Below are 20,674 nucleotides of genomic sequence, written 5' to 3'. Positions count from 1 at the left end.
TCTGAAACATTAGTAACATGCGCCTTGATGACCTGGTTGGTAGAGCATTGGACCAGAGATCAATAAATTGCGAGATTGCGGGTTCAAATCCCGGACGATTCATACTTTTTTCTTTTTTTTTTAATATTTGGCATTGTTAAGTTTTGGTTAATTTTTGGTAATTATTGTTAATTTTTTGTATTGTAACTGTTAAGTATATTTACGTGCTTACAAAGTACACACACATCCTTTTTTTGTAAATTAAACATTGCGTCTTTTTTAAATTTTCTTCGGAGTTTCTCCAACTCAATATATTTTCCAAGAACGATAATTATGATTATGTTCCCGCAACATTTCAAATATTTCAGTTAATTTTGCAATTGCAATGTCCAATAAATAATAATAGAAGTTATCTTTAAAATTTTCTTTTAGATCTAACAGAGGCTTACTGCAGCCTCGTTTGTAATTCAAATGTCTTTTTCGGGGAAGTGGACGAACAGTTTCAGAAAATTTAGTTTAGCAATCGAGTTCTTTAGCAATTGGTACTGAGTCCATTCATATCTGCTCAAACGCAGTGTCGGTGCGGTTGTTGGTTAAATATTTACTAACTTGATCAAGCATCTTAACAGCCGCCAAAATAATAATATCCCGCAAAAGTAATTTGCAAAGTTTACTGACAATATTGTCCTTTGCTAAAATATTTTACCAGTCACGACAGAGCAGATAAACTTAGTTCTTTAATTTTGTCATCAATGAGCTTGCGATGTTTCTTGTGTCATTGTCGTACTTGTTGTCAAAAATTCAGTATAATGCATCGTAAATTTTACCCATATTAAAACGAAGTATATTTTTAATGAGTCAATTCTACTCTCCCATCGCATATTTGAAAGCGGTTTTAATGTAAAGGTGGGTATCTCATTCATTATGACATTTCACCGTAATGTTGATGCGAAAAAAAAAAAACATAAATTTCTTGAACAATTGAAAAAAATTTGTTATTTCCAATGAGCATTTAGCAGCATCATCTAGCACTAAATTAAGACTATGAGCCGCACAAGGAACATAAAACGCACGAGGATTCATGTCTAAAAAATTTTTTGAATGCCAATATTTTTGCTTCTCATACTTGCCCCATTATCATACCCTTGGCCTCGTAAATCATCAACATCAATATTCATTAATTTCAAAAATTCTAATTAATAATTAGATAATCCTTGTCCGGTAGTATCAGTAACCGGTAAAAAACCAGTTAGAGAGAAAATTCTCTCTAACTTCGGCAAGCTTGGTTGACGAATTGAGATAAACGAACGTAACAACAATAGTAAGTTGTTCCTGTTGTGTGAAATTCGACATTCAATATTGGTCAAAATTACGAGTCACCTTTTTGAAATTATTTTTGGAATAATCCAAATGATTTTCTTATTTCATTTGCATATCGTAGGTGTAGTAAGCATTAATAGCCTTTGTAAAAAATACCGAAAACGCACTTGTATATTTTTGTTATTTGTAGTTTTTTTTTTAAAGAATTTTGAAAATTTTAAAAGGACAAAAAGCGTAAGTTTGATCTTAGCAAAAGTTCGGCTTGCGTCCCTTGAACTTTTTCGCCCGGGTTCCTCGCACCCCTTGCACCCCGGGTTGAGACGGCCCTGATTGTATTTATAATTCAATGCAACTAGTTAAAAATGTTGGGTAAAATCCCGGGGGCGAAACGGTCGGGGGCGAAACGGTCGGGGGCGAAACAGCTGGAGGCGACACGGCGGGGGCGAACCGGCGGCGGCGAAACGGCAGGGACGTAACGGTCGGGGGCGAAACGGTTCGGGGGCAAAACGGCTGGGGACGAAACGGCAGGGGCGAAACGGTCAAGGGGCGAAACGGCGGGGGCGAAACGTCCGTACTGTGACACGATACCAACACGAAATATCTAGGCGGTAGGTGTGTTCCCCTTTAGAATCATTTTACATGATTAAGTTTGCAATTTTTACACAAAAATTTTAACTCACTTTGTGTATTTGCACTTTCTTGTCTATTTTTTACTGCATTTACTTCCAAACTTTCATTGTTTCTTACAGATTCTAACTGCCTTTTTGTTATTTCAGAGTTTCTGCATATCTCTATTGCTGTTTCAAGCGTTAACTTTTGAGCATTTAATAATTATTTTTCTTGAAGTGATGGATTATTTGTTCCTAAAACTAACCTATCTGTCAATATGCTGTCTTCCTGGGTGTCATATTCACAGCTGTGTATCAGTTTTTTTAGATCACTAAGATAACTTTTCAAAAGGTGCATCTGCAGCTTGAATTCTTTTATTAAATACAAATCGTTCATATGTTTTATTTCTTCTGAGAGCACAATTCTTGTTAAATTCTGATACGACACTATCAAATTTATTAGGTTATGGTATTTTGAGAATGCTATATATATATATATATATATATATATATATATATCAACTCCTTCCGGTCCAATCATATTTAAAAACAAAGCAATTTTTACTCTATAGGCTTTGTCATCTTTCTCAGTTGCAATAAGATACATTTCAAAACTTGGGTAAAACCGTCTAAAATTTATTAAATTACATGTTAATATTCTAACCTTCTAACCTATATCTAACTTCATTGCGCCAAGTCACGCCTCTTCTTCTTTATCATGGCCTATTACTACAGTGGGTAATATACTATGAGCATTGATTACAATCACGGGTACCCAACACATTACCATTTTGTAAAAATTAAACATCATACAAGCAATATATTCCAATTATAAAAACGAAAACAAACACCACGTGTAAATTTTTGCTTTATTTGGAAACCTTTTCAGAGTAGCCAACATTGATTTGACGTCACGACTATCACGGTCCATATAAACTTAAGTTAAGTTCATTACTTGTATTTTTTTCTATTGTACCGGGTGTCCCAATAAGAATGGCTCTCGGCCATATCTCAGGAACCGTTTATAGTAGAGCTTTGAAATAAAAAATTTTATAACAAAAGTTGCCTCAGGAAAAGCCTGGAAATTATTTTCATAATTGTGGGACCACCGCTAGAGGGCGTAATTGAATATCAAAAATTAAAAAATCTAAATTTTACAAAATTTTCCTAGTGAAGGGGCACTGGAAATCCGATCGTCGTATTCTTCATAAAATTCTACGCATATTTGATTTGACAAGTTTAGGTCTACCTTTGGAAATAAGAGGTGGGGGTGAGTGGGAACCTTGTTATGAAAAACTGGCTGTGAGTCCGGTTCTGCTTAATCAAATTTTGCAAACTTGGTTTTGTTGAAGACAGATCTTTTTCGTCAATGTAAAAGTTATGATTTCGAACCAACTTACTGAGTAATATGCCAGCTAGAAGGCGTTATTTAATTTTTTTCAGACATCTAGTGTTCCTTGGAAAATATTAAATACAAACATGCATTTTTAATAACATATTACAAAATTGGACAAAATTAGGAACAGAATAGCGAAAACTACATGTTAATACCTTTTTTCTATCTCGAGATATCTTACAAAACGTGTAAATTTAAAAACATAACTGTTACTGTCACCGGTAAACGAAATAATTCATTAAAAGTAGTGTGCTATGGAAACAACAAAGAAACATTTTCCAGCTGTCAACGTATATTAGGTCTTTTCAACGCTTCTCATTTGTTTTGAGCCTCGTTCATATCTCGTATATTAATATTATACACGGATTATACGGCATATGACAGAGGCTCGAAACAAATGAGAAGCGTTGAAAAGCCCTATTACAAAGAAATAAAAAAAACAACTATTTAGTGATGACATAAACGTTCAAATTTTTGCCCATCATTTTCGTTGCAAACATTTACTCTTTCAAGAGTAGATTGAACAGCAGTCTCAATTTCTGCTCTCGATATGCTTTGAATGGCGTTTAGTATTCTCTGGATAATGTATTCTAGAGTAGTGTATGATGGGCAACAATTTGAATATTTAGGTCGTCACTAAGTAGTTCTTTTTGTTCTGTGTTATATTTAATTTTAATAGTATTGTTTCTCTTTATATTGTTGTTTTAATTAATTATATTTTTATACGTTGACATCTGGAAAATGTTATTTTGTTTTTTTCCACAGCACACTACTTTTCATTAACTTAGTTTACCGGTGATAGTAACAGTTATGTATAAAATTTACACGTTTCTCGAGATATCTTGAGATAGACAAAAGGTATTGACATGCGGTTTTCGCTATTCTATTGCTAATTTAATCTAATTTTATAAAGTATGATTAAAAATGCATACTTGTATTTAATATTTTCCAAAGAAAACTAGATTTCTGAAAAAAATTAAATAACGCCTCCCAGCTGGCTTATTACTTATTAGGATAGTTCAAAATTATCACGCTTACATTGAAGAAAAAGATATGTCTTCAACAAGACCCAGTTTTCAAAATTTGATTTAGCAGAACCGGACTTACAGCCATTTTTTCATAACAAGGTTCCCACTCACCCCCACCTCTTATTTGCAAAGGTAGAGTTAAACTTGTTAAATCAAATATGCGCAGAATTTGATAAAGAATACAATAATCAATCGGATTTCCAGTGCCCCTTCATTAGGAAAATTTTGTAAAATTTAGATTTTTTTATTTTTGATATTTAATTACGCCCTCTAACGGTGGACCCACAATTATGAAAATAATTTCCAGGCTTTTCATGAGGCAACTTTTGTTTAATTTGGGGCAAATTTTTTATTTCAAAGCTCTAGTATAAACCGTTCCTGAGATATGGCCGAGAGCCATTCTTATTGGGACACCCGGTATATACGAGTATATCGACTCACTCTGTAGCCTAACTTTTTTATTTGCAATATTTTATTAATATACAGGGTGTAACAAAAATACAAGTCATAAATTAAATCACCTATTCTAGGACCAAAAATAGTTCGAATGAACCTAACTTACCTTAGTACAAATATGCACATAAAAAAGTTACAGCCCTTTGAAGTTACAAAATGAAAATCGATTTTTTCCTATATATCGAAAACTATTAGAGATTTTTTATTGAAAATGGACATGTGGCATTTTTATGGCAGGAATATCTTAAAGAAAAAATATAGTGAAATTTGTCGATCCCATAAAAATGTTATGGGGGTTTTGTTCCCTTAAACCCGCCCAAACTTTTGTGTACGTTCCAATTAAATTATTATTGTGATACTATTATTTAAATTTAATATTTTTAAAACTTTTTTGGTTCTTAGTATTTTTTCGAAAAGGCAGTTTTTATCGAGTTGTGGCTTCTTTTCTAATATGTTTACGTATATATTTTATGGGGGTTTTGTTCCTTTAAACCTCCCAAATGTTTGTGTACGTTCCAATTCAACTATTACTGCGATACCATTAGTTAAACACAGTGTTTTTAAAACTTTTTTGCTTCTTTGTATTTTTTCGATAAGGCACATTTTATCGAGATGTGACTTCTTTTTTAATATGGTTCAAAATATACCTAAAAATGTAAATCATAAATAAATTTTCCTATTTTTAAGTCTTCATAATCGTACTTAGCCATATACAAAATGTGGTGGATTTGACAAATAATATGCAAAATATCTCGACAAATACTGACTTTTCGAAAAAGTACCAAGAGGCAAAGAAGTTTTTAAAGCATTGTGTTTAACTAATGGTACTACCATAATAATCAAATTGAAACGTACACAAAAGTTTGGGGGGGTTTAAAGGAACCAAACACCCATAAATTTTTTATGGGGTGTCTAAAGGACATCGCACACATCTTATGGAAAATATAATGTCACTCAAATTCAATAAAATTTATACCAATAGATTCGTTTTAAATTAACGATCAAATCGTATCATTGCGCCAACTCTCTATTTTCAAAAATAAGAGCAGAAATTGATATAAATAAATCTGAAATCAAATGGGTAGGTACATAAGTTAGAGAGAGAAAAAATATTTTAAAATACCCAGATTTTCGGTACTCCATAAATCAGCGGATTAGTTTCACTAATCCGCTTAGGCCCAGCGGGATTTAAGCTGTTATGAATAGCACTCAGAGCAATAATGATTGTAACCTAACATTTTATGGACTCCAAAAATGTGATTTCGATAAACTTTAATTGCAATTTGCGCCGTAATTAATCATAATTAAGAGTTGGCGCAATGATAAGAACTGATCGTTATATTAAAACGAATCTAATCGTATAAATTTTATTGAATTTGAGTGACATTATATTTTCCATAAGATGTTGCGATGTCCTTTCACTATAATTTTTTCTTAAGATACTACTGCCATAAGAATACCACATATTTATTTTAAATCAAAAATCCCCAGTAGTTTTCGATATATTGGAAAAAATCGATTTTCATTTTGTAATTTCAAAGGGCTGTAACTGTTTTTATGTGCACATTTTGTACTAAGGTAAGTTAGGTTTAATCGAACTATTTTTGGTCCCAGAATATGTGATTAAATTTATGACCTGTATTTTTGTTACACCCTGTATTGTCGAAACTAAAATTAAACTAAAAAACAAATTATTTCCCAGTGATTCAATTGAACTCCCCATTTTGAACGTCTGAGACATAAAACATACATGGATGAAATAAAGATAAATTTTTCTGCACGTTCTTCTAACCTTAGCCGCCACATACACTTGTCAAAACACATTAGCATTGTAACCCATATCAGTCAAATATGTTGCAAGGGAAAAGGGGTTATTATCATATTTTTTGTAAATTTGGGAGTACCTATATAGTATAATTTAAATAATTTTTTCTACAAACGTGTTAAAAATGCAATTTTTGGCACTCCGTAGGAGCCTTAAAAATGTCACTTTAAAGCATGGGTGCTTTAAAATTTTTAAGGCACTAAAATTAAAAGTGAAATGTCATATTTTGAAAGCAAACGTCAAAATATTTATATTTCATTTAATAACAGTAATATTATTAGTAAAATTTGCGCAATTTGAAAAATGAATTTCTTGCACTGCAGTTTTACAATTTTCCATGGTTAAGGTGGAATGAGTAGAAATAATTGAATTTCCAGTCGAAGTTAAGGCCACAATATCTTAAAATGTTGTTGGTGATGTTCGCTGCACGGGCAGCAGTTTTCGGACAATCAAATTCTTATTTTCCAAAGAATCCTCGATGTACCCCTCAGCAACGGTAGAAGATCTCCTGACGCTTAATTGTAATCAAATTTTGCTTTCTTCTCAAAATACGCCAGAAATACATATTCAGTATATTTCCCAAAAACACCTTTCACTTCACAACATTTTTCAAACTTATTATAAGCGAGATCATATTGTATTCTGGATTTCCTCGGCAACAAATCCAGGATAGCTCGACTGGCCACTACCTCTATATCTTGAAATTGATCTTTTTCTACGATATTTTCTTGCATTTTAACAAAAAATTCACAACCGCGTTTTAAAAAACTAACAGACGTCTGACAGATGCTTCAAAACTTCCGTATACAATTAAGTCAACAATGGTTGCTAAAGTCCGTAATATACGACGCAATTTAAAACTATCTCCTTTCAATGTATTAAAGGTTTTTTAAAATTTAATTTAAACTGTATTATTGCATTTTTAACACGTTTGTAGAAAAAATATTGTATGATATACGTGTTAAAAGTACATTTTAAGGCACTCATGTGAATTGAAGAATTCGCTTCGCTCATTCTGCAAACCTTCACATGCGTGCCTTAAAATTGTACTTTTAACACTTATATCATAAATAACTATTATTATTTCTTTTTTACAGGAAGTGTACTAATGAAATTTGTGGATGTAGTGCAAAAGTTAATATCTCAATTTATCTCATCTCTTTTAAACATAATTTTAAATCCAATTAGACCTTTAATTGAAATTGCGAGGACATTTAAAGACGGTGTGGTGACGAGCATTCCTGGCCTCAGTTGGAAAACAAGTAAGTACCGATGCTAATTTTTAACTAACAGTGCGACTGCTAAAATCTTTCATAGAAAACGTCTCAGGCGAGACGTAAGATGACTTTAATTTTTAAAAACATGGAAAAAGAGTTATTTAATAATGGATCGCTTTGTGTTTTATGTATTATTTCCACAAGTCTTTAATTAATTTTATAAATTCTTTATTTTATGGTGTATCATCTAGTTTGTGTATCGTTCTTTTGTAAGTTGGGGGTACCCACATTTTAGGTATTTCAAATTTTGGTCACTTCTGCTCTATGTTCTAGTTTACTACTTTACTTGGGAAATAAGCCACAATTTAAGTTGGAAATTAAATTTATTTCTTCCACTTCGGAAATCGTTAGCGAAATACAAAATATTATCTAATAAATTAAACAAATTTTGTTTGGTAAAAAAAATCTTCTAATATTTTCATTTAATCTGCCTCATTCAAATTGACAATTCAGACATTATACATTTTAAAATGGAGTTGAGTAGTTGCAAGCGTGGAGGACGGTCGTGTTTATTTGGTGTCGTCGATAAACAACTCGACAGCGGGCTTTATCACGAAAACCATTTAGATATTTGATGTAAATTGATTTAGGATTATTTGGACCGCGTTATGTAATAACGTATTAACCGCCAAAAGTCGAAGATCGAGATATTAGTGCCATCTTGCAGCTAGGGTGCAAATCTATCTATAAAATTATGTTTTTTGTAAAAAAATTTAAAAAAAAGCTGTTTTTAAATGCCTGTATTAAGCGACATTTTTTATTTTATTAAAAAAATCTCACACTAGGATTTGTAATATCGAACTAAACGCCAATAATGGTACATAATCCATTGTCATAAACAAAAATCGGCATCTGTGTAAGTGTAATGACGAATCAAGCGCCACGAATAGTCGGTTAATTCTTTATTACAAAACATAACAGATTTACTAACGTTTAAGATATCGAATTAAAAGACATCATTTGTCAGGTAACATCAGATTAAGCGCCAAATATGTCTCTTAATCCGGTATTCGGATCTTAACTCATGCATATCTTAAAAAATCATTAACGAATTAAGCGACATTTGATCAAATAACTTTTAAAATATAAATTATTTTTAAAAAATTTTAAACACATGTAAAAGTCTATTTACATTTGCATTAATATATTAAATATGAAATATGTCAGTACTATATTTTAGAAATAGTACCAAAAACAAATTTAAAATCTTTAAACCGATTTATCTCAAAACTACATTTTGGCGCTTAATCCGCTATTACATAACGCGGTCCATTTAGTGTTGTGAATGTTGTTTGTGTACAAAGGACACAGAAGTATTTTGATTTAACATTTTGCGATCGGTAAGTGATTTTTAATTATTGGTGTTTTATAAATTTGTCCTTGTTGCAATCGGTGTCAAATTCTTCGTGCATTAACAATTTGAATTAAAACTTACTGTAAAAAGTAGTTGGATTGCAAAACATTTATTTATTTTATAAATAAAAATAAACAACATTCAGATAGAAATAAGAATGCGAGTATAATACAGTCAAACAATTAATTATAATAGTAATTTGTAATAGTAAAGGAATTAAAATTAAGATGACGGACAGCGGCAGCGATGCTTATGTATCAGAGGATGGTAAAAGGAAAGGTAATGAATTTGACGAAATCTTTAGTAAAAGCAGAAAAGTGTATCGATCTCCCGATAAAAGAATGCTAGAGTTAGAGAGAATAAAATTACAGAAATGATGAAAACGTTAATAACTGATAATAAAAAGAAAGATAAGGAACTTAATAGGATATAAAAAAACATGGTAGGTGAGTTGGTAGGAGAAATGAAAGAACTCATAAAAGAGAATAGCGAGTACAAAGAAAAGCGTAAACAAATAATTCAAGAAAATGAAAATTTAAAAAACGAAATGAGAAAGTAAGAAACAAAAATGGATAAATTAGAGCTAATTTTAGAAATCTGTCAGAAAGAAAGAAAGAAAAATAATTTAATAATGAAGGGTTTGCCAATAAGTACGTCTGATATGGAACAGCTTAAGAATGAAATAGGAAACTTTTTAAATAAAGAGCTACGAATAATGGCAGAGTTAAATAAGGTACAAAAGATCAACGACAATATGTGCATTATTGAGTTTAGTAAGTTTGAAGACAAACTAAGAGTACTAAAAGCAAAAAGTAATCTTAGAAGTTATAAACAACACCGAGTATACATTGAATGCGACTTAACACTTAAAGATATTGATTTTCAGAAAAATCTTAGACATATTATAGCAGCAAAAGAAAAGGCCAATGGCAAAATAATAAAAATGGCTTATGGTTTTATCGTTATTGAAGACACCAAATGGAGATGGAACCATAGTACGAATGATATAGAAATAGTCAGAGATAATGTAGCAGCAACTGGTTAAAAAACTACTAGTTGATGCAAATTCGAGGATGGATATGGATACGAACGTGGTACAGATTATGGACATGAGAGAATATAACAAAATCGATACGAGTCTTGACAAAAATATGAAAAAACTAAACCGTAAACATACAAACAATGACAGAACTATAAATGCAAAAAATGAAAAACAAAATAAGTATTTGAAAATTGGTTTGTGGAATATATAAAGTCTAAATGGTAAAGAAGAGGAACTTATTGATGAGTTTGAAAACACAAAAATGGATTTTTTAGCATTGACTGAAACAAAGAGAAAAGGAAGTGGATGTATTAAACTGAGAAATGAGTACTATTACATGCTTTTTGGAAGTGTTAATGAGTCAGAAAGTGCGAGGGCAGGAGTTGCCCTAATGGTTCACAGAAATGAGCATAACAATATCCCCAGATGGAAAAATATTTCTGAAAGACTCCTTAGAATAGATATCAGTAAAAACGAGAAGATAACAATTATTGTTGGGTATGGACCATCGGAAAATGAAGCCAAGAAACTCAAAGATAGTTTCTGGGAACAATTACAATACGAAATGGACCAAATAAATCGTAAGGTCATAATAGTAGGCGATTTTAATGAGCGAGTAGGGTCAAGCAATGAATATGACTACCCTATAGGACCATATGGAGAAATAGTCAGGAATAATAATGGACAAAAAGTCATCGAGTTTTGCATCATGAATGATATGAAAGTTAGTAACACATTTTTTTAACACAAGGAGATTCATAAATACACACGAGTGATGGATTCGCGGAACGAAAAATCCGTTATTGACCTAGTATTAGTACAGAACAGATATAAAAATGAAATAGCGGATGTTCGTGTTAAAAGAGGTTATGAGATCAGCTCGGATCATTTTCTCGTTGAAGCTAAAATAAAGACAAGGACAGAACAGACACTTAATATTAAAAATGAAGAAAATCGCTACGAACAATCAAGTATTCAAGTATACAAACTTCAGTCTGAAAATATTAGGAAAGAATACTGTCGTAAATTAAATGAAGAAATACGAAAAACAAATTGGAAAAATGAGGAGGATATAGAAATATTATGGAATATTTTTAAGGAGCTGGTGTATGCAACTGGGAGTAAAGTATGTGGTGTAACGAAAGTAAGATATCTGAAAGGTACAGCTTGGTGGAATAATGACATAAAATTGAAAGTTTCGAAGAAGAAAAAAATTGTGGAAAACGTATACAAGCAATAAAAGTGAAAGTAATTATCAAGAATATAAGGAACAGAGAATGCTGGTTAAAAATAAAATTAAAGAAGTTAAGAATCGTCAATGGGAAGAATTTGGAAATAAAATGGAAAGTGATAGTAAGAGTAATGCGAAGTTGCTCTACAGGACCCTAAAAAATCTAAGACAAAAGAAATCAAACGGAGTAACAGGTTTAGAGGACAAATATGGTAACATATTATTAAAAATGAAGAGATTACCAAAAGATGGCGGGAACATTTTATGGAATTATTAATGGGAAACAACAACGAAATACAGAATGACAGGGAGGAGTACAATTTAAATGAACAACAAGATGAGGATGACATAACATACGAAGAATACAGGGAAGCAATTTTAAAATTAAAAAATGGCAAGTCTGCAGGACACGATAATATTAAGGCTGAGCTAATTAAATATACGGAAGGAGAAGGACTATTCTACCATTACACAAAAAAGGTGATAAACATAAGTGTTCTAACTACAGGGGAATATCATTGTTGGTAGTTGCTAGTAAGATCTACGAAATAATACTAGAGAAAAAGCTGCGAGAAAATATCGATGCCACACTGGATGACAGCCAATGCGGCTTTAGACCAGGGCGAGGTACAACCGATCTCATATTCACGGTGAGACAGTTATTAAAAAAGCCCTAGAGCATAACAGTAAGTTGTTTCTCTGTTTTGTGGACATGGAAAAAGCATTTGATCGGGCGCCACGTAACAAGATCTGGGAAATATTAAACCGTAGAAATGTGAAACCGAAGTTAATCCAAGTAATAGAGAGTATATATAAATGTACACGTAATAATGTAAGAACGAACAATCGCTCATCTCTAGAATTCTACACAAGGACAGGTGTAAGACAAGGTGGTGTTATGAGTCCTTTGTTATTCATCACTCTTGTGGACGAAATTGCAAACGAATGCAGGGGTAAGGTAAAAAGAACTGGGGTTGGGGTGTATAAACTTCAACAAGTTTACGTGTCAGAGTTGATATATGCCGATGACCTGGTAATTGTGGCAAAATCAGAAAAAAACTTGCAAGTGAATATGAATGTTTGGAATGAAGCCTTTAAGAAATTTGGGATGAAAATAAATATTGAAAAAACAGAAGCTTAAGTAATATCGAAAACTCAAGAAAATATAAATGTAAAGCTGAATAATGAGTCCATTACACAAGTAGAGGACTTCAAATATGTAGGATCAATAATGAATGGGCAAGGAAATATAGAACCAGAAATAAACAGTAGGGTAATGAGTGCAACAAAATTATACTATGCACTAAATAAAAGTTTTATTAGGAAGAAAGAAGTAAGCCTGAAAACAAAAATGAAAGCATTTCAAACTGTATATGAGCCGGTGCTACTCTACGGTAGTGAAACGTGGACAGTGAACGACAACATCCGTAGTAAAATTCAAGCATGCCAAATGCGATATTTACGTGCGGTATCCGGGGTGACCAGACGTGATCGTATAAGAAATGAAGACATACGTGAAAGGTGCGGTGTTGGAAAGACCTTAGACAGACTTGAAACGAAACAGTTAACGTGGTTCGGACATATGGCGAGAATGAGTAAAGGCAGAACTGTAAAGAGGGTATGAAAAGCGGCATATGACAACAAACGACGAAGAGGCAGGCCAGCAAGAACGTGGAACGCAAATATTGGAAAGGCTTGCGTAAACAGAAATATTGGGTGGAGAGAAGCAGAAAGACTAGCTATTGACCGAAAGGCATGGAGACGTCTGATTTATCGACTAACCTCGACAACGTAAGGTACAAGAGAACGGCTTAAGTAAGTAAGTAAGTAAGTACATTTTTAAGTAGAAGACTTTAAAATGACATTGTCAATATTTATGAGTTACGTTCTTGGGACAACTTTCATTGGAAGATAGTTCATTCCATTACATGAAATCCACTTTACCTTAAGAATATCCGTCATAGGAATCATTGCATCTGATTTGTCTTTAAAAAGACAACCGCATGCAATGATGACAGTCAAAATCTCGTGTTACAGGAGAAAAAATTTCAAGATACTATCCCGACATGCTACTAAGTATTTTGAGTTATATTCAGTTTACTCTCAAAACTCAAACCAAACTCTGATTTTACATGTATGTTGTTTTAAAATATAAATAATATTAATAATACATAAATATATAAATAATAATAAAATATAAATGATATATCCTCGATATTGTATTGGTTTACTAATCGTGGTATTTCTTTACTATTGATTTTCTCTTTTAATATGGTTTCCACAATATAATAAGTAGAGCTCGGGAAATATGCAAAATGCATATTAAGTGCATATTTGCATATTTTGATTAAATTTTGTGCATATGCATTTATCAAAATTGCATATTTTCAGACTTTTTTTTACCTCAAACAGAAAATTGTTTAAAGAGAAATGAACCACTTTCTGGTAACATCCTTAATCTCTGCCTTTTATCATTTTTTAAGACAAGGAGACGACGAATAAAGGAGACGAAGGTAACTCTGCAATAGGCAGTCACATTTTGTTAGTGATAAAAATTTGTTATTGTTAAGTGATGCTGCGCCATATTTATATGACCAAAGTTGGACACCATTTAATTTTTTTTTTAATTTTTACTTGTTTAGCACACGCTTTAAATAGAGTAGCAGAAACTGTAAGGACAGACTTTTCAAATGACCAATACCCTTGTATCAAATATAAAAAAAATATTTTTAAAAGCCCTTATGCGAGTACAGGTATAGGTATAAAGATCGTTTACCTAATATGACTTTACCACCTGAACCTGTGATAACTAGATTGGGAACATGGTTTAATTCAGTAAATTTTATAACCGATAATTTTGAGGGAATTAGAGACGTCATTATTTGTAGCTTAGATGTAGATAACTCTAAGGTGATATAACAAATGTGTGGATGTTTTAAAAAAACCGTTATTAAAAAGTAATTTGACACATTTCCAAACCAATTTTGTAAATATTGCTAAACCAATTATTAAATTCGAAAAGCAAAACATTTCATCAGACCAAAGTATTGAAATTATCAATTCATAAATAAAAGAATTAAACACCTTGGGGAAACCAACAAAGTGTATCAAAAAAGAATATCTGTGTACTTTGTACGCACGTAAGAAGTTATACTTCTATTTTATACTTCTATTATATGATTTCAACGAAATTAATATACTTGAAACAGTTTATTTATATTTTATTTAAATATTAAACTAATTTTAATACTTACTATTTTTCAAAATTTTTTATTAAAATAGTACCAAACATTAAAAAAAAATAAAAGAATAAAACACACAAAAACACATAGAAAAATGCCACAAATGATTTCTGAACAATAATTTTCGGAAAAATTTTTAACTAAATACGTATTTTCTGAAAAAAAAATATATAATAAATATACTTACAATCCTAAAATGTATAAAAAAAAACAAAAAAATAAAAGTTTCTATTGGGGTTCGAACCCGCTTATTTTTGCGCAGTTAGTATTGGAATTCATTCATCTTACACTTCTACCCACGGAGACACCTGCGTCATGTGGGAAGATCGACGAACTAAACGGTTTAAACTTTTGACAGTTCTGAATTTAACCAAATTATTTTGATTTTTGTAGAATATTGAAATATTAAAATACAACAAAACATAGAGTAAGAAAACAATATATTAGGTGAATATTGACAGAAATTTTGATGGTAATCAAATTATGTAAATCAAAGCATTACATGCTATTTTGATATGTTCATTTTAAATTTTCCAAATAGGTAGATACCTATATAATTTTTATTAGGATACTGAAACATTTACAATTATTACGTACCTGTCGCTTTTAAAAACCATTTAAAAAGTCACTACCATTATAAACTTGCTTTTTTTCTCTGCCATCACAACAATAAAAACTAATATAAGTACACGACATTTGTTGATCCATAATCTCCAACAATTATTGACAGATGATTTTAACACCCAATACGATCCCGTATAACGTTTGAGCGACTAAATATAGTGATAGACCGGGCAGTATCGTCGCCCCCGCTAGCGCAATTATTTCGATTCGATTTTTTTGCACAAACTTACTCAAAAAGAGGTCCTTATAACATATCCACAGGGTGCCGGGCGGTGCCGTGGTCGAAAAATCTTTTAAACAATTTTTTTTAAACAGATTTACAAAAATAATTTTTTTACTTCCAACAATTTTTTTTAGATAATTTGGATCATTCTGTGCAAAAAATGTCTCCTGTCATTTTTCTCTAAAATTGACTGTTGTCGAGTCATACGCGATTAAAACTTTGAAAAATGCGAAAATGGCCATTTTCAAGGCTTCATAACTCGATTAAAAATGAAAGTGATAAAATCAAGATTCAAATACCTTCTTCAACGTACTGAAGAGATTTTTGTCACTATTTTATTACAAAGCTGTCATTTTTAGTTATTAACAATTAGCGGTATAGTCCAACTGTATCGTCGCCCCCGTTAGCGGAAATATTTCGATTCGATTTTTTTGCACAAACTTACTCAAAAAGAGGTCTTTATAACATATCCACAGGGTGCCGGGCGGTGCCGTGGTCGAAAAATTTTTTAAAGAATTTTTTTTAAACAAATTCACAAAAATAATTTTTTCATTTCCCACAATTTTTTTTGATAATTTGGATCATTGTGAGTAAAAAAGGTCGTTGGTCATTTTTCTCTAAACTTGACTGTTGTCGAATTATACGGGATTAAAAATTTGAAAAATGCGAAAATAGCAATTTCCAAGGCTTCATAACTCGATCAAAAATGATTATTATGAAATTCAAAAAGTGACAAAATCAAGATTCAAATACCTTCTTCAGCGTTCTGAAGAGATTTTTGTCACTGTTTTATTACAAAGCTGTTATTTTTAGTTATTAACAATTAGCGCTATAGTCTAACTGTATCGTAGCCCCCCTTAGCGGAACAATTTCGATCAGATTTTTTTGCACAAACTTACTCAAAAAGGGGTCCTCATAACATATCCACAGGGTGCCTTGCGGTGCCGTGGTCGAAAAATTTTTTTAAACAAATTCACAAAAATAATTTTTTCATTTCCAACAATTTTTTTTAGATAACTTGGGTCATTCTGAGCAAAAAAGATCTCTTGTAATTTTTCTCTAAAATTGATTGTTGTCGAGTATATGCGATTAAAAATTTGAAAAATGCGAAAATGGCCATTTTAAGGCTTCATAACTCGATTAAAAATGATTATTATGAAATTCAAAAAGTGACAAAATCAAGATTGAAATACATTCTTCAGCGTCCTGAAGAGATTTTTGACATTATTTTATTACAAAGCTGTTGTTTTTAATTATTAACAATTAGCGGTATAGTCCAACTGTATCGTCGCCCCCGTTAGCTGAACTATTTCGATTAGATTTTTTTGCACAAACTTACTCAAAAATAGGTCCTTACAACATATCCACAGAGTGCCGGCCGGTGGTCGAAAAATTGTTTAAACAATTTTTTTAAACAAATTCACAAAAATAATTTTTTCATTTCCAACAATTTTTTTTAGATAATTTGGGTCATTCTAAGCAAAAAAGGTCACTTGTGGTTTTCATCTCAAATTGATTGTTGTCGAGTTATACGCGATTTAAAATAAAAATGCGAAAATTGCCATTTTCAAGGGTTAGTAATAATGCCAAAAATCTCTTCAAGACGTTGAAGAAGATATTTGAATCTTAATTTTGTCACTTTTTGAATTTCATAATAATAATTTTTAATCGAGTTATGAAGCCGTGAAAATGGCCATTTTCGCATTTTTCAAATTTTTAATCGCGTATAACTTGACAACAGTCAAGTTTAGAGAAAAATGACCAAAGACCTTTTTTACTCACAATGATCCAAATTATCTAAAAAAATTGTGGGAAGTGAAAAAATTATTTTTGTGAATTTGTTTAAAAAAATTGTTTAAAAATTTTTTCGAAGACGGCACCGCCCGGCACCCTGTGGATATGTTATAAAGACCTCTTTTTGAGTAAGTTTGTGCAAAAAAATCGAATCGAAATAGTTCCGCTAACGGGGGCGACGATACAGTTGGACTATACCGCTAATTGTTAATAACTAAAAATAACAGCTTTGTAATAAAACAGTGACAAAAATCTCTCCAGGACGTTGAAGAAGGTATTTGAATCTTGATTTTGTCACTTTTTGAATTTCATAATAATCATTTTTAATCGAGTTATGAAGCCTTGAAAATGGCCATTTTCGCATTTTTCAAACTTTTAATCGCGTATAACTCGACAACAGCCAATTTTAGAGAAAAATGACAGGAGACCTTTTTTGCTCAGAATGACCCAAATTATCTAAAAAAATTGTTGGAAATAAAAAAAATATTTTTGTGAATTTGTTTAAAAAAAATTGTTTAAAATTTTTTTGACCACGGCACCGCCCGGCACCCTGTGGATATGTTATAAGGACCTCTTTTTAAGTAGTTTTGTGCAAAAAAATCGAATCGGAATAATTTCGCTAGCGGGGGCGACGATACTGCCCGGTCTATGTCATATATAACGATAATTGACTAAAATACTGTCGGTATGCGCATGCGCCAGGGAATGTAAAAATTCACCCCGAGCCTAAAGAGGTATAACTTCAACAATTCTGCACGGTGTTAAGAGAAATGAGGGATATCAAGAAATAATTCAAATAAATAATATTTTGAAGAAAGCAAAATGTGAAGATAATTTAATCTTATAGATGGAACCCTCAATTGTACAATATTTTAAGTTTTCTCCTGTAATTTCATGTGAAGTAGAAAAAAGTGATTTTTTTTGAAAAATGTGAATTTTTCCGTGTATATACAATTATTATCAGCTAGACGGCTCAGTTTTTCTGTAGAAAATTTAGGAAAAACATTTAATAATGTATAGTTTTAATTGTAATAATAATATAATAAAGAATGATGATGATAACTATAAAGAATAAATGAATACAGTATCCGCCAAAATAATCAGTACCGAAATTAAGAGGGCTGTGAAATTGGGCACGTAAGTTGACTTTATCATATTTGTTAAACTTGTCACTAGTTGTCAACTTGATATTACGTTACGGTTAACATTTTTGTTACTAAGGTTCTTTCTAGCGAAGAAAAAGCTTTTTAGTTGAACATTATTCCCGCTCATAGGGAGTTGGACGGAATAAATGGCCCATGCTTAAAACAAGTGTCAGAAAGATATCAACATTTTAACAAGGCATCCCGTAGTAAAGCTGTATTGCTAGCGGTTCTTCCGAAATTTTGTCTCACTGGTAGTGTATTATATCAACGTAAAGGCTCTTCAGGTCATCGAAGAACAGTTTGTACCAATACTAATGAAGAGCGCGTGTTTAAACAGATCATCCACTCTCCGCAAAGAATTCTTGTACGAACAGCACGTAAACTGAATATAAGTGAAACATTTACACGTCGAATGATATTGGTAGCTTTCCATACTGAATTCAAATGGGACAAGTAAATGTTGCGGATAAAAGTGAAAGAGCTATTTACTGGGGACGCGTACTGAGCTTAATGTATGAAGAAAGTCACATTCACCTCAACAGTTACATCAACCGACAAACAAATCAATTCCTTGGGTTTGATGCCATTGCAGAACAGCATCTCCACAGTGCTTGAGTAACCATTTGGGTAGCTGTGTCTCATCATAGCATAATTGGGCTTTATTTGGTTGAAGACGAGAATGAGCCGCCAGTTACTGTCAATCAAGAGCGGTACATACATACATAAGTTTGTGACACCTTTTGTCAGGGATTTAAAGACCGTTTATCGTGCGCGTAATTTAAGAATCCGTAAGCAATGGTTTCAACAGGATGGCGCAACAAGCCATAAAGCCGAACGCTCCATAAATTTGCTCCGTGAACATTTTGGTAACAGAATAATTTCTCGTCGCACACATTTCCAGTATCCACCTCGTTCACCGGATTTAATACCACCTGATGCGTATATTTGTGGTATGATGAAGAATTCTATATTTAGCTCGGAAAATTCGCCAGCAACTGTTAGAGAATAACGGCAAAGTATAATACCTTATTCTCAACATGTGGAGCACTTTTCTTAAATATGTTTAATGATATTCAGAAACGTTATGAAGCTTGTTTGTAACGCCATGGTGCATATTTTGAACATATTATTATACAAATTAATTCATAATAGTATATTAAGTATGTAGAACGGTAAGGGTTTTATACCGATCGAAGACAATTGTTGTCTGAGATCGGTTACCCTTAACGTTCGACATGCTTATAACGTTTTTTGCACGATTGATACCATTATAAATTATAAAATTAAACATTTTCGTCATATTGACTAGTTTCATTCATTTTATCAAGATAGATACTTTGGTTGTTAGGTAGTAACTAGGGTGCATAACAAAAATGGAGAATTGAGTTTTTATTTAGTTGTCAATAATTTTAAGTACAATTTTGATTATTATAAATTAAAATATGAGCGAAAGTGAATTTGAAGAAATTGAACGGGCTTGGGAATGCTGATGTCCTCGGATTAAAGCGTCATGGAGGTTGGCGTTCATCGACAGTGGCAGAAAGCTATGTAGAAGATTCTCTTCAAAATAAAATAGATTTTGCCGAAAAAATATTGTGCAATACTAGTAGGTAATACTACTAATGTATGCGATTCTGCAGGAGTTTCTGTTAGAAGTGAAACCACAGCCCAAACAAGTGGGATTTCATTAAATAATTTAACAAATTGTACCATAAGTTTCAATATTAATAAATAATTCGTTAGTTTTCTTTATTCTTTCAAAAAATAAATTAAAATTAAGAGATTTTTTAACTCGACGGTAAGTGAATTACTTACCGTCGAGTTGGATTACTTACCGTCGAGTTGCTAGTAAATGTCACCTACTGACGTAAAATCTGTCACGGTAAAGAGTCAAAAATGATCAATCGTGCAAAAAATATTTTTTTTATATTCGGTACTGTTTATTTTGGCAGATAATGTATAATAGTCCAGAGTAATAAGGATTTTCTCGGGACACTCAAAGATCCAGGTAGCTGACTACTTTTTTAGTTATTGTAAACCTATAGGAAGAAAACCTACCTGTTTCCTGCCTAGAGTTCGCGTCCGTTTTTTAATTATTAACAATTTAGTGCAAAAATCGCGATTTTTTTG

At 32.0% G+C, this 20,674-nt stretch overlaps 1 protein-coding gene across 1 annotated transcript in view; it reads left to right on the top strand.

Moving 5' to 3' along the window:
- Positions 1-20,674, top strand: part of LOC114334969 (uncharacterized) — a 129,346-nt gene that overhangs the window by 27,261 nt on the left and 81,411 nt on the right. Inside the window, exon 3 of the mRNA XM_050652838.1 lies at positions 7,710-7,874. Coding sequence (XP_050508795.1) covers positions 7,710-7,874 — 165 coding nt within the window. The remainder of the gene's footprint in view (positions 1-7,709; positions 7,875-20,674) is intronic.

Source organism: Diabrotica virgifera, chromosome 6 (assembly GCF_917563875.1).
Source record: "Diabrotica virgifera virgifera chromosome 6, PGI_DIABVI_V3a".
Taxonomy (NCBI): Eukaryota; Metazoa; Arthropoda; class Insecta; order Coleoptera; family Chrysomelidae; genus Diabrotica; species Diabrotica virgifera.
This window is presented reverse-complemented; position numbering and strand designations above follow the sequence as displayed.